At 41.8% G+C, this 14,721-nt stretch overlaps 1 protein-coding gene across 3 annotated transcripts in view; it reads right to left on the reverse strand.

The window, feature by feature from the left end:
- Window positions 1-772: 772 nt before the first annotated feature.
- Window positions 773-14,721, reverse strand: part of LOC115139692 (ras and EF-hand domain-containing protein homolog) — a 53,082-nt gene continuing 39,133 nt past the window's right edge. For 2 of the 3 annotated variants that reach the window (XM_029677350.2, XM_029677349.2), the window contains exons 7-17: window positions 13,668-13,736; window positions 13,232-13,310; window positions 12,617-12,696; window positions 6,992-7,313; window positions 6,559-6,693; window positions 6,059-6,209; window positions 4,472-4,553; window positions 4,043-4,157; window positions 2,983-3,102; window positions 2,717-2,793; window positions 773-2,005 (exon numbers count right to left, since the gene is read on the reverse strand). In XM_029677350.2, coding sequence (XP_029533210.1) covers window positions 1,900-2,005; window positions 2,717-2,793; window positions 2,983-3,102; window positions 4,043-4,157; window positions 4,472-4,553; window positions 6,059-6,209; window positions 6,559-6,693; window positions 6,992-7,313; window positions 12,617-12,696; window positions 13,232-13,310; window positions 13,668-13,736 — 1,336 coding nt within the window. In that variant the 3' untranslated portion in view covers window positions 773-1,899. Of the gene's footprint in view, window positions 2,006-2,716; window positions 2,794-2,982; window positions 3,103-4,042; window positions 4,158-4,471; window positions 4,554-6,058; window positions 6,210-6,558; window positions 6,694-6,991; window positions 7,314-12,616; window positions 12,697-13,231; window positions 13,311-13,667; window positions 13,737-14,721 lie in introns of those variants that run through there. The other variant, XM_029677351.2, reaches the window with a different exon arrangement.

The raw sequence follows: 14,721 nt of genomic DNA on the forward strand, positions 1-14,721 counted from the left end.
CCTGCCTGTGCCATTAAACCCCTACAACTCATCCAGAACGCCGCAGCCAGTCTGGTGTTCAACCTTCCCAAGTTCTCTCACGTCACCCCGCTCCTCCGCTCTCTCCACTGGCTTCCAGTTGAAGCTCGCATCCGCTACAAGACCATGGTGCTTGCCTACGGAGCTGTGAGGGGAACGGCACCTCAGTACCTCCAGGCTCTGATCAGGCCCTACACCCAAACAAGGGCACTGCGTTCATCCACCTCTGGCCTGCTCGCCTCCCTACCACTGAGGAAGTACAGTTCCCGCTCAGCCCAGTCAAAACTGTTCGCTGCTCTGGCCCCCCAATGGTGGAACAAACTCCCTCACGACGCCAGGACAGCGGAGTCAATCACCACCTTCCGGAGACACCTGAAACCCCACCTCTTTAAGGAATACCTAGGATAGGATGAAGTAATCCGTCTCACCCCCCCTTAAAAGATTTAGATGCACTACTGTTCCACTGGATGTCATAAGGTGAATGCACCAATTTGTAAGTTGCTCTGGATAAGAGCGTCTGCTAAATGACTTAAATGTAATGTATGTAAAATGAATAAATGCTGGCACATGCTGCAGCTCCTCGTAAAAATGCTCAGGGAATATGGGTGACACGGGTGTCCTAACAAATCAAATGTAAGAAGTTATCTGATTGTTTAATTTATTTTCCCCAGGAAGTGACTCTCTGTGGACATTTGGGGTGTGTGTTTGTGTATGCGTGTGTGTGACTGAGCAAGAGAGTAGATAACACTCCAGATAAATTATATTATAATTTATTATATTTTATACTCCATGCCCTCAACATGAAATATACTGTGTATATAAATTCAGCATGAAATATTATGTTCAGACTCTGCCTGGATAAGGGAAGTCATATCACGTTGGGTTTTGTTCATGCTACATTTTAATAGTAAAGCTCTTTGAGTATGACCACACAGAGGGCTCAGACAGACAGGTGTGGGCTCACAGTGACATCATTAGTGACCCAGGAGAGGTCCAAATGGCAAGTCTAACATTACATAATATATTAATGATAACAATATTTTTACAATATACACACAGAAATAAAATGTGCCCCATTCATTCACACCACATTCATACATTTGACATTTTGCTCCTCCCACGGTCATCCAATCACATCATTCTCTCCAGATGTTGCTCTTGGCTCCTACAATCAGAATTCAACTAACAATCATGACACTCCTTCCTTGACATGCAGTTGTTACTCTTTATCACAAATGTTGTACATGGAGGATGTTTCTGACACTACTGTGTCTACTATCACAGAACTAGAATGAAATTCTATATTTATATCTACTATACTGTAGGTCCTCCCTCCGCCTTATCCCTTAGCAATAAACAGCTTGCTAATAAGATCATTCTTCCATAGTAAAAATAACATTTCCCCACCCTCCTGTTCACCACCTATCACGTGCATTTGTCTCTCCTCATCATATCTGTCATGTAAATTGCTGCTATCCCAAGCTTTCTAGTGACTTGTTGAGAATATAATTTGCCAGTACATGGTACTTTTCAGACACTACCTGTACATTGATATATACAATAGCTATCTGCAATACAAATGACCATGGCTTCGACACAGAGGCTTCATAAGAAGACACATGTACTCATGCAAACATATAATTGCATAATCGTGCACACATGCACACACAGCTTAAAACAAGCACAGTTGATCTCATACGAGAAAATAAGCTGTTTGACATTCTAGTGCTATGGTACTCAAGTGTTCTGACTGGATTCTCCTGTGTTCTGTTCTTCTGAAGTCTCATTTTTCTCTTGTTCTGTCTTTGCTGACAGTATTCTTGTATTGTGGTGTTCTGTTGCTGAGTTTTGGTTACTCTAGTAGTGTTCCTGTGTGGTTTCTTATCCTGTGCAGCAGGTGACAGTGGGCATCTTCTTGTTGGGACTTCTGTAGAGGTTGGTCACAGACTCCTGGTTCTCATCCCCATGAACCTGCTTGGTCATCTCTCTGATAGGGGGGGGGGGTGGGGGGCGAGGAGGAAAACGAGAATGAGAACAAAAGAGAAGAATAATATAGAAAGAGTTAAAGGCATACCTCCACTGTATTGGCATTAGTATAATTAAGCAATAAGGCCCGAGAGGTGTGGTATATGGCCAATATACCACGGCTAAGGGCTGTTGTTAGGCACGACGCAACTCAGAACTTTACAAACCCCCGAGGTGCTTATTGCTTATGGGCATAATAAACTGGGTGGTTCGAGCCCTGAATGCTGATTGGCTGACAGCTGTGGTATATCAGACCGTATACCATGGGTATGACAGAACATACATTTTACTGCTCTAATTACGTTGGTAACCAGTTTATAATATCAATAAGGCACCTCGGGGGTTTGTGGTATATGGCCAATATACCATGGCTAAAGGCTGTGTCCAGGCACTCCAATGCGTCATACGTAAGAACAGCCCTTAGCCGTGGTATACTGGCCATATACCACACCCCCTCATTCGTGCCTTATTGCTTAATTAGAGTACAGAACACTCTTGCACACTAGAGGCCAGCAAAACTTTACATGTTGTTCTACATTTTGGTCCTGTAAAAAAATATTTAAAAGTATCCAACTCAGTCAGATCAGAGAGTACTCTAAGGAGCAACACATTTACAGGTAAATCACTTAGCAGAGAGAGAAAACAGAGATGTCTAGGATCCGGTATTTCTTACCTGGCCAGATGCAGCACGGCCTCTATGACATTAGATCCGTCTTTAGCACTGGTCTCACAGAAGAGGGCGTTATATGTCTGAAAGGAAACAAACAACGCAACTCTCAAATCAGGCCGAAGTTCCATACATTGACCTGACAGGCTATATTCTAGGGTACAACTAGACGTGACTGTAAATCCCTCTGGATAAAATAATCTGCTAAATGACAAATGTAAATGTAACTAATGTAAAGGTTTAAGTAAGACGTTGGGGTTGAGTGGTCTCACCATGGCCAGCTTCTCTCCGAAGCTGGTGGGGACACAGGTGACACTGTCCTGTAGCGCTTGCTCCCTCAGGTCACACTTATTTCCAACTAGCATGATGGGAACGTCATCCTGGGACACGTCCTGAACACAGATGGACAGCAGGTTAAAACACAGGCCAACAACACCGACAACAAACACAACAACACTGCTATCCAAAACTCAAAACTGAGTGCGTCCCAAATGGCACCCTATTCCCATTATTGTGCACTACTTTTGACCAGGGCCCATATGGCTCTGGTCAAAAGTAGTGCACTATAGGGTGCCATTTGGGATGCACACACTTATCACACAACTCAACACTGCAATGAAATGGACACAGCGTTGCTTCAACATGTTTTGCCCAGTGGGATGTTGCTATAACTAGCAACATGATAGCCTAATGTTTAGACTTTAGAGTTTGTGATCTGGTTAATGATTAGCCCAATGGGGTAAATCGGCAATCCTCAGCCTAATTATTTATAGCCACTATGCTGCATCAGGTGGGCTACACCAGGTGATAATAATGATTACCAAATAGCACACCTGCCTGATAATATGGACTATTGTTATATTGGGTTCATTTCTGTAGGGGGAAATTACATTTTAAATGTTTATTTTTATTTTTAGGGTGAATCAGCTTTAATATTGCGGATAGATTGTTGCTTCCATCGATGTAATTTTCTGCATCGTTTCCAATCCCCCATATATTTTCGGGGTAAATATATATATATATATATACATACCCACACATGTACATATATATAAAAATACATACATATACATACATACACACTTAAAACCCAATAACCGAAAGGTTGCTGAATCGAATCCACAAGCTGACGAGGTAAAAATCTGTCGTTCTGCCCCTGACCAAGGCAGTTAACCCCTGTTCCCCGGTAGGCTGTCATTGTAAATAAGAATTTGTTTTTAACTGACTTACCTAGTTAAATTAAACATTTAAAAAAATGTGAAGTGCTTTGAGCATCTTGGAAAACTGTCATATCAATTGGATGTAAAAATGTATTATATAAATCATTACTACCTCAATCATGTCCACCCATTCTCTCACGTTGAGAAAGCTCTTTTCACAGGTGACATCATACAGCAGGAGGACCCCGTCGGCTCGTCTGAAGTACGACTTCGCAATGCTGCGGAACCTAGGACACACACACACACAGGGATAGGTTAACAGAGGTTAACAGACCACTACATAGATTGGCTGAAATAGACATGTTCACTAACACACGCATGCATGCAAACACACACACACAGCTCTCACTAACCCCTGACCCTGACTCGAACCCTAAATCTACCCTAACACTAAACCTAACCCCTAAACTAGCCTTTTTACAAGTGAGGACCAAAATGTATTTATTGGTTTACTATTCTTGTGAGGACTTTTGGTTCTCACAAATATAGTAAAACGTGTCCACACACACACACACACACACACACACACACACACACACACCTCTCCTGGCCTGCTGTGTCCCACAACTGTAGTAGGGTGGGCTCTCCATCCACTACTAGAGTCTTCATCTGAAAGTCCACCCCTGAGGATCAACACAAGAGGATGTTCAAACACACTACTCCAAAAGACAATCCCATTACCATCTAAATATACATTCTATATCTGTCCCAGGCAACTAGGCATGCATACTTGACCAGCACCATGGGATAGAGCATGCAGTTGCATGGTTTGCTAACTATCTGTCTGATAGAACTCAATTTGATGGGCTTATGTCTTTAATGGTGTGCCCCAAGGCTCTGTACTTGGTCCTCTCTTATTCACTATTTATATAAATGATTTAGACAAAAATGTCCAAAATGCACAACTTCATTTTTATGCTGATGATACTGTTATTTACTGTTGTGCCTTGTCTCTTACAAAAGCTTTCCAGAACTTGCAAACTGCTTTTTATACTGATCAACATACCTTGTGTAGATTGAAGCTTATCCTCAATACTGACAAAACTAAACTAATGGTGTTTTCTAAAGCAAGAAATAGACCTCTGAACCTTTCACCTATTACTACCTGTCAGGGCAAGGAGATTGAGATTGTAACCTCATATAAATATCTTGGAATTTTAATTGATGACGGCCTCTCTTTTAAATTGCATATTCAACCACTTTGAAGCTGAAATTGGGATTTTATTTTAGGAATAAGGACTGTTTTTCTTTTGAAGGCAGAAGGAGGCTAGTATCAGCTACATTTATGCCTTTACTAGACTATGGGGATATTCTATATATGAATGCTTCTGCTCAGTGTTTGAGATCAATTGACACCCTTTACCATGGCGCTTTGAGATTTATTTTAAACTGCAAAACCTCTACGCACCACTGCACTTTGTATACCAGGGTTGGCTGGCCTTCTCTAGTCACTCGTAGGCTCCGTCACTGGTATACTTTTATTTACAAAGCCATTTTGGGTTTACGACCTTTTTATTTCGGCATTTTTATTGTTCAGAAATGTGGTGGGTATTCTCTTCGTTCCCTGGACTTCATCCTGCTAACTGTTCCAAATGTCCGAACTGAATTTGGTAAAAGGGATTTTATGTACTCTGCGCCATCGTCTTGGAACGCCTTACAAAATACTTTTAAACTGGAAGAACTTGTCCCGATTGGTATTTTTAAATCACTGATGAATGATCTTGAGACTGATTCCCTGACCTGTCAATGTTTTTAATTAGCTGTTTTTGATTTTGTTATACTCTTACTAGATTACTAGATTACTTGTAGTTTTTCATGTTGTTTGTCTGTAATTTTTGTAATGACTTGGTGCTGCCTATCTTGGCCAGGACGCTCTAGAAAATATATATTTTAAATCTCAATGGTTAAATTAAAGGTTAAATTAATAAAATCTAATAAAAAAATAGAACCTTTGGAGACTTCACAAGCCAAGCTGTGTTGGGGAAAGTAGTGTGAAAGCGTGCTTAACCGAGCCCCAGCGGTCCAGCTAGACGAACTCCTTGTTCACCATTTACAGTCAAAAGTAATGTGTGGATAGAATGATACTGTAAGCAGGTGAGAGCTAACACAGGTACGCTGACACACCCACCCAGGGTGGCGCTGGTGTTTCCTCGGAACTCGTTCTTGCAGAGGCGGAGCAGGAAGCTGGACTTGCCCACCGCTGCATCGCCAGCCAACACCACCCTGTAGGCCTTCTCTGATGTCATATAGCCCAGGTCAGCTGACTCCTTCTCTTTACCCTATACACACACAGAGAGAGAGAGAGAGAGAGAGAGAGAGAGAGAGAGAGAGAGAGAGAGAGGTTAAAGGCACACCTTGACTGTATTGTACCGGACCATGTCATAATACTGGAATGATGTTAACTCACTTGTCATGCATAGTCAACAATCAACAGTTTCTCCTGAACTAAGTCAACCATTTACGCTCAAGTGTTTTCTACTACGTCTGCCTGCTAAACCAAGTAATTCCGCCAAGTGTCTGTTTCTTTTTAAAATGGTTTTAAATCTCTAAAATGAGCTTTTATTTTAGTTCTACAATCCAGGATTTACACTCTCCTCTCTTCTTACACCACTGCCCTCTGTCCTGTACCTCATTGGTGATGGCAGAGAGGGCTTTGCGTGTGGACGCTCCAGAGCTGGTCCGGCTGACTGACTCCAAAGGTTTCCAGTCCAGGACAGAATCACTGTCTGATCCAAACACCATCTCATCACGCATCTCTGCAACCTGACACATTAACACTATCGTATTAACATCAATACATAATGAGCGGTATCAGTAACAATAAGTGTATGTAGTACAAGTGGATGACGATGAGTGTATAATGTATTTTTGTGTGTGTGTGTTGTGCATTACTGTAAAGTGTGTGTGTGTTTGAGTGTCTGTGTGTGTAATAAGCATGTGTCTGTGTGTGTGCGTATAGTGCGTACATGTATGTGTGTACTACGGCATAGTCTATGTGTTTGTATGTAGTGCTTGTGTGTGTGTGTGTGCATGTGTATTACTGTATGTTTATGTGTCTTACGTCATTGTCAGAGTGGCCCCCCGCCAGGCTGTCTGTGTTCCCTGCCACCCTCTGTTCCTCCTCGTGCCCTTTCACCTCCTGCTCAGAGTCATATTCGTTGTTGGAGCCACGCAGGGTGGACATGCCACTGTCTAGGGAGCTCTCGGGCAGGCTGTCTACCTCCCTGCTGCGTTTTACCTGCATGGCCGGGTCACACAGAGCCAGGGCTAGGGTGTCCAGACTGGGCCGCCGACACCCCAGAGAACTCCTACCACCTTCACCTCCACAAAGGCCCAGCAGGTCTCCGTCCGCATCCACACCATCCACACCCGCCTGGTAGAACCTGGGACAGTATAGACAGACAGAGGCATTCCTGTCATTCTCAACATCCACACAGGCTACTCGAAACAGAAACCTTTCCTCACTACAGTGGTTCATCGACTTAAGAGGTTCCCCGGAATCACAGCTTCATTGCTCCAGACCACCGCAGGGGGGAGTTAGAGCACTCATTATGCATCTGGGTCACAAGGTTTTTAAATGACCAATCATTTCGAGTGGTTCCAAATGACAAATTTGACATTATGCCACCCGTCGCTGGTATGTGTATGTAAACTTTCTACATAAACTGTACCTACACACGTATCTACAGATGAAGTCAGAAGTTTTAATACATTAAGGTTGGAGTCATTAAAACTTATTTTTCAACCACTCCACAAATTTCTTGTTAACAAACTATAGTTTTGGCAAATCGGTTAGGACATCTACTTTGTGCATGACACTAGTCATTTTTCCAAGAAATGTTTATAGACAGATGAGTCACTGTATCACAATTCTAGTGGGTCAGAAGATTACATACACTAAATTGACTGTGCCTTTAAACAGCTTGGAAAATTACAGAAAAGGATGTCATAGCTTTAGAGGCTTCAAATAATTGACATAATTTGAGTCACCTGCAGGTGTACTTGTGGATGTATTTCAAGGCCTACCTTCAAACGCAGTGCCTCTTTGCTTGACATCATGGGAAAATCAAAAGAAATCAGCCTAAAATTGTAGACCCCCACAAGTCTGGTTCATCCTTGGGAGCAATTTCCAAAGGTACCACGTTCATCTGTACAAAAAATAGTACACAAGTATAAACACCATGGGACCACGCAGCCGTCATACCGCACAGGAAGGAGACGCGTTCTGTCACCTAGAGATGAACGTACTTTGGTGCGAAAAGTGCAAATCAATCCCAGAACAACAGCAAAGGACCTTGTGAAGATGCTGGAGGAAACCGGTACAAAAGTATCAATATCCACAGTAAAACGAGTCCTATATAGACATAACCTGAAAGGCCGCTCAGCAAGGAAGAAGCCACTTCTCCAAAACCGCCATAAAAAAGACAGACTACGGTTTGCAACTGCACATGGGGACAAAGATAGTACTTTTTGGAGAAATGTCCTCTCGTCTGATGAAACAAAAAATAGAACTGCTTGGCCATAATGATCATCGTTAAGTTTGAAGGAAAAGGCGGAGGCTTGTAAGCCGAAGATGGAAGAAAAATTACGTGGATATATTGAAGCAACATCTCAAGACATCAGTCAGGAAGTTAAAGCTTGCTCGCAAATGGGTCTTCCAAATGGACAATGACCACAGGCATACTTAGGTTGTGGCAAAATGGCTTAAGGACAACAAAGTCAAGGTATTGGAGTGGCCATCACAAAGCCCTGACCTCAATCCTATAGAACATTTGTGGACACAACTGAAAAAGCGTGTGTGAGCAAGGAGGTCCACAAACCTGACTCAGTTACACCAGCTCTGTCAGGTGGAATGGGCCAAAATTCACCCAACTTATTGTGGGAAGCTTATGGAAGGCTACCCGAAATGTTTGACCCAAGTTAAACAATTTAAAGGCAATGCTATCAAATACTAATTGAGTGTATGTAAACTTCTGACCCACTGGGAATGTGATGAAAGAAACTAAAGATAAAATAAACAATTCTCTCTACTATTATTCTGACATTTCACATTTTTAAAATAAAGTGGTGATCCTAACTGACCTAAAACAGGGAATTTTTACTAGGATTAAATGTCAGGAATGGTGAAAAACTGAGTTTAAATGTATTTGGCTAAGGTGAATGTAAACTTCCGACTTCAACTGTACAGCGGTCTAAGGCACTGCATCGCAGTGCAAGAGGCATTACTACAGTCCCTGGTTTGAATACAGGCTGTATCACAGGCGACCGTGATTGGGAGTGCCATAGGGTGGCGCACAATTGGCCCAGCATCATCCGGGTTTGGCCGGTGTTGGCCGTGATTGTAAATAAGAATTTGTTTTACCTGACTTGCCTAGTTAAATACAGGTTCAATTTAAAAAACTACTGGCAGTAACTGCAGCTCAATCAATAGGATGTGAACAGTGGCTGGTGCTGACAATATAGCTAGCTTGTTATGCAAGTGTTGCACACCAACAGATGGAGAAAACCTACACCAGTCAATCAATTCATTTCAACAATAATCTTCATTTGAATTACAAACAACATTAATTAATTGGAGTCTATGTCTTCGGAGCCTTGACCAATATAAAATAACTTAACTCGCTGAGGTAGGCTATGAGGCTTAACAGCCCAAAAATGTATTAGGCCTACTTACAATTTTTGACCAGTGGCAACTGGTCAAAAATGTAGCATCCGACATAAAACAACCATTTAAAGAAAAAAAGTATTGTTCGATCTTAAACAATGTAACTAATAATGAAAAGCACACATTTGTAAATCCCAAACTCTAAAAGTAATTGGAATGGTAGATACAAATGATTTGTGACATTGCAGTTGCAATAAAGAATGTAAACAAGATGCTGTGTCTCCACAACTGTAGCAGGTGTAGCCCATCATGCAAATGTTTCCTATTAGCAGTACAATATACTTTTTATAACCTGGCTACTGTTATGAAAATCCCTCAACTTGCAATGTATTCGATGCTTAAGTACACTAAAGTGTTACATTTCTAACTCAAAACAGCAGTACAGTATTTCTTCATCAACATCTTTATGCGTTGGTTAATAAAATACAGAGAAAAAAGACATTCAAATACGGATGTTTATTTAAACTACATTTTAGTCACGTTTCCACCCAGCTCCACGACCACAGGTCAAACCTTGCTGAAATGAGCTCCATTGGCGGAGAGTCAGGTGGAGAATGACGCGTAGAAAATGGCGAGGAACGAGATGGAGATGGCAATCCATGACATGCACACCTGTGAGCTCTGGAACACCACCTTCGACAGGCAGTGTCAACATACGTGGCAGGTTCGTCAGGTCGTTGGTTCACCCTGACATTTCCATTCTTCTTCTGACAACAGAACTTGACCAACTGCTCACCAGGCACAGCAAGGGAAGGCCGGACCGTTATGCTGTTCTGCTATTCCAAGGATGTGTAACCAAAGAGAGATACCACGAGCGGGCACAGAATACCAACTAGGATGGATCCCGAGGCAAATGTGGCTTACCAGTGAACCTCCGGGTGTTCATCATTAATACTGTGTCTCAGAAGTGTCTATCCATGACTGATGCAACCCGAAAAAGCATTAAAGACAGAGTTATTGAGCACTTGAGGTCTCTAAGAAAGTCTGTACATGGCCTGTTCTCCCTTATGTGAGGAATTAGGCACTTTCCCATGTTTACTACAGTATGTATTGTAGGCTATGTTTACTTGTCAGACTGCACAGTAGCCTAATAAACAAATGCAGGTGGCTTATATCTTCAAAATGCTTAAATGCTTTATTATCCAAATGTAAAAGCATATACTGTACAGTACTGTATTTCTTCATCAGCATCTTTATGCTTTCGTTAATAAAATAATGATTAAAATACTCTTTCAAAATGCTGATGTTTATTTAGTTATGGATTCATAACGAATTACTATCTGAATAAATATAACTGATTTACAGAAATATTGGAACAAAGTTGTCTAATGAAGGCAAAGAATTTAGAATCCTCCAATCCTCTTATGCTGTAGCCTACTCCCGACTGTCACATTGTACAGCACCATATTTTCCATTCCATCCTAACGGAAACCCTGGGGGTTTCGTTTTTCGTTTTTCTCGGAATAGAAACACCATAATATTAATCAAATTAATTAAGCCACATTTCTTAAAATCAATCCAATATACTATGTTATTACAAAAAAGGTTTGTGGGAATCTAGCGTCCCATCTGGCCAACATCCAGTGAGATTGCAGAGCGCCAAATTCAAATACAGAAATAGTCATTATAAAAATTCAGAAAACAAAACATATTTTACATAGGTTTAAAGATTAACTTCTTGTGAATCCAAGCACGGTGTCAGATTTAAAAAATGCTTTACAGCGAAAGCATACCTTACGATTATTTGAGAACATAGCCCAGTTGACCAATTATTATAAACAGTAACCAATCAAGCAGAAGCGTTACAAAACTCAGAAATAGAGATAAAATTAATCCCTTACCTTTGATGATCTTCATAAGGTTGCACTCAGAAGACATTAATTTACTCAATAAATGTTCCTTTTGTTCGATAAAGTATCTTTATATCCAAAAACCTCTGTTTTGTTTGCGCGTTTTCTTCAGTAATCCACAGGCTCAAACACAGTCAAAACAGGCAGACAAAAATCCAAATTGTATCCGTAAAGTTCATAGAAACATGTCAAACGATGTTTATATTCAATCCTCATTGAGGATTTTTAGCCTAAATGATCTATAATATTTAAACCGGACAATAACGTAGTCAATATAAAAGGTAAACAAGAAATGCACTCTCTCGGGATTGCGCATGAAAAAGCTCTGTGACACGTCAGGGTCCACTCATTCAGACTGGTCTTACTCCCTCATTTATGAGAATACAAGCATGAAACAATTTATAAAGACTGTTGACATCTAGTGGAAGGCATAGGAACTGCAAATTGAGTCCTAAGTCAATGGATACTGTAATGGCATTGAATAGAAAACTACAAAACCCCCCCAAAAAACTTCCTGAATGGATTTTTCTCAGGTTTTCGCCTGCCAAATCAGTTCTGTTATACTCACAGACACTATTTTAACAGTTTTGGAAACTAGAGTGTTTTCTATCCAAATCTACCAGTTATATGCATATCATATCTTCTGGGCCCTAGTAGCGGGCTGTTTAATTTGGGCATACTTTTCATCCAAAATTCCAAATGCTGCCCCCCTACCCTAGAGAAGTTAAATTCTCTTGTAATGCCAATATGGAAGACTATCAAATGCTTCTCAAAGATGCCCTCTGGTGGTCAAACTAGCACTGACTTGCATTAACAGAAAAAATGGCTGACAATTAAATAACGTGCCAGAGAATTCTGCAGCAGCCCGCAAGGCGTGCTGCAGTATGACACAACTTTTAAAGGAGGAACTACCGTACAACTAAGCTAGCTCCAACAACCAAGCTAGAACATAGACTGTGCTGTTTTGTGTATGGATGGCTATGAGTCCTGTATGGATGGCTATGAGTATACAATGCAAACACGCACATGTCCAGTGCTAATCTAAGTACATAAACTTGAGTTTGAACATATACATGTACGTGTGCAGTGTGTACCTGTATTAGAGTATATTATCTGGACTCTGTCTGCACAAACACACCAGCAGGCTGTTGCTAGTCCAGTTCTGTCTTACCTGTCACGGTATGGAGATGAGTAACAGATACTCTTGCTCCTCCTGCTAATGGTGCTGGCTGGGGAAGCACTGCTACCACGCTGAAACACAACCACAACATCACTGTCACAACTGTCTGGGTCACTGTGTGTGTGTGTGGGTGTGTTTTTGTTAATGTTTGGGTGTGTGTCCATACACTTATGTTTGCACACGTGTGTGTGCACTGACCTGTATGTACTGAACCCTATGTGTGATTATAGGAATTATCATTAGATGAGAGTGTGTGAGACAGAGTGGAAGTTATGAGGTTATGAGGAGAGTGAGTTAGGGGTCAAGACTGAAATATGTTGTTGTTGCTGTTGTTTTTGTTGTTGTCTGTCATTGCCTCAAACATGGCTCAGTTGATTCCTCCAACAGACAAGCCCTTATGACTGGCATTAGAGATTCAATCCTGACGTTAAAAGCAGAGAGATCAGAGAGAAAGAGAGAGGGAGTGATGGGAAGAGGAGGATAAAAGGGGTGTGGGATAGGGAGATAATTGAAAGAGGGACGGAAGAACAAAGATAAGAGGCAGGGAGAGAGCAAGAGAGAGAGAGCATGCTGGTGTTACCATGGCTATATGGTTGTCTACCTCACCTTAATGCTCTTGCTGAGGGTGTTCTCCAGGGAACTGCGCAGCCCGTCGTTACTGTCATGGAGCTTCCTGTTGGCTGTTCTATAGAGGGGAACAGAGAAGGGAGAGAAGCAAAGGAGAGAGAAGAGGGAGAGAAACAGAGGAGGAGAGAGGAGAGAGGGAGAGAAACAGAGGAGAGAGAAGAGGACAAGAACGGGAAGAGGTGATCAAAAGAGCCGTTGGCAGGTCTTCTCAGGAAAATGACATTTGAGGTTTTCAAAAACATAAACTCTTTAAGACTCACAAAACTCCCAAGGCTTACAACTTCATGTTCCTCAGTTTACAGGCAACTCGACATCAAGTTGTGAGTTTTGAAGTATTCCTGTTTGTGGGTTAGGTGAGCATTTGTCAGCGTTCCTGTTTATGTGTCAGACAAGCACTATGATTGGCCAGACTTACTGTAGGATCTCTATCTGTCGCTCCAGGTTCTCCCTCTCATCAGAGAAGTCTCTCATCATCGCCTCATCCCTGCACATACAAACACAGTCATTCACAACTAATACATACACTTTCATAAACACTCATAACACATAATACATAAACTATAATAACACATACTACAAATTCCCCTTTAAAAACACATACTACATCATCTACAATAACACATACTACACACACTCTCAAAACACATACATTAATTCTCCAAAAACAGGAGAATGTACATTCTAATAATGCAGACAAAAGCAGACACTTCAACAGTCTCAAAGAATCGGCACATTCACAACACAAACTTAGTTTGACTGGAACAAGTTCAAAGGCGAAGTGTGAGACTGGTTGCCAGGTAACCAGGTTGTGAGACTGAGTGTGAGGTCACACTAGGATATCCTGTTCCAAGCCTGGAAACATGTTACCACCCCAGGGAGGGGAGGGAGCAGCCAAGCACACAGGCAGGGAGGCAGTCACACTGGCCTGGGGCTGTGGCCTCTACTGCCTGACTGATTGAGTGACTGGATGGCTCAAGGCGAACTTACAGCTCAGGCTGGGATGAGGTGTCACAGGCTCTGTGTGCGTGTGTGTGCTCACATGTGTGTTTTGGCTTTGTGTCTGTGTGTTGTGTGTCTCAGTGTACATTGGGATTCTCAATGTGCCACTGTAGAAAAATCAGATTGATCATTTCACAAATAGTAATACATCTAGGAGATATTAGATTATTACTTTTATTTTTTATTTTATTTTACCTTCATTTAACTAGGCAAGTCAGTTAAGAACAAATTCTTATTTACAATAATGGCCTACCCAGACCAAACCCTAACCCGGACGACGCTGGGCCAATTGTGCACCGCCCTATGGGACTCCCAATCACGGCCAGTTGTGACACAGCCTGGAATCAAACCAGGGTCTGTAGTGACGCATCCAGCACTGAGATGCAGTGCCTTAGACCTTTGCGCCACTCGGGAGCCCTAATGACATCACTAGATTACGTTACAGCATGACATACACTACCGTTCAAAAG

Source organism: Oncorhynchus nerka, linkage group LG13, assembly GCF_034236695.1.
Source record: "Oncorhynchus nerka isolate Pitt River linkage group LG13, Oner_Uvic_2.0, whole genome shotgun sequence".
In the NCBI taxonomy this organism is placed as follows: Eukaryota; Metazoa; Chordata; class Actinopteri; order Salmoniformes; family Salmonidae; genus Oncorhynchus; species Oncorhynchus nerka.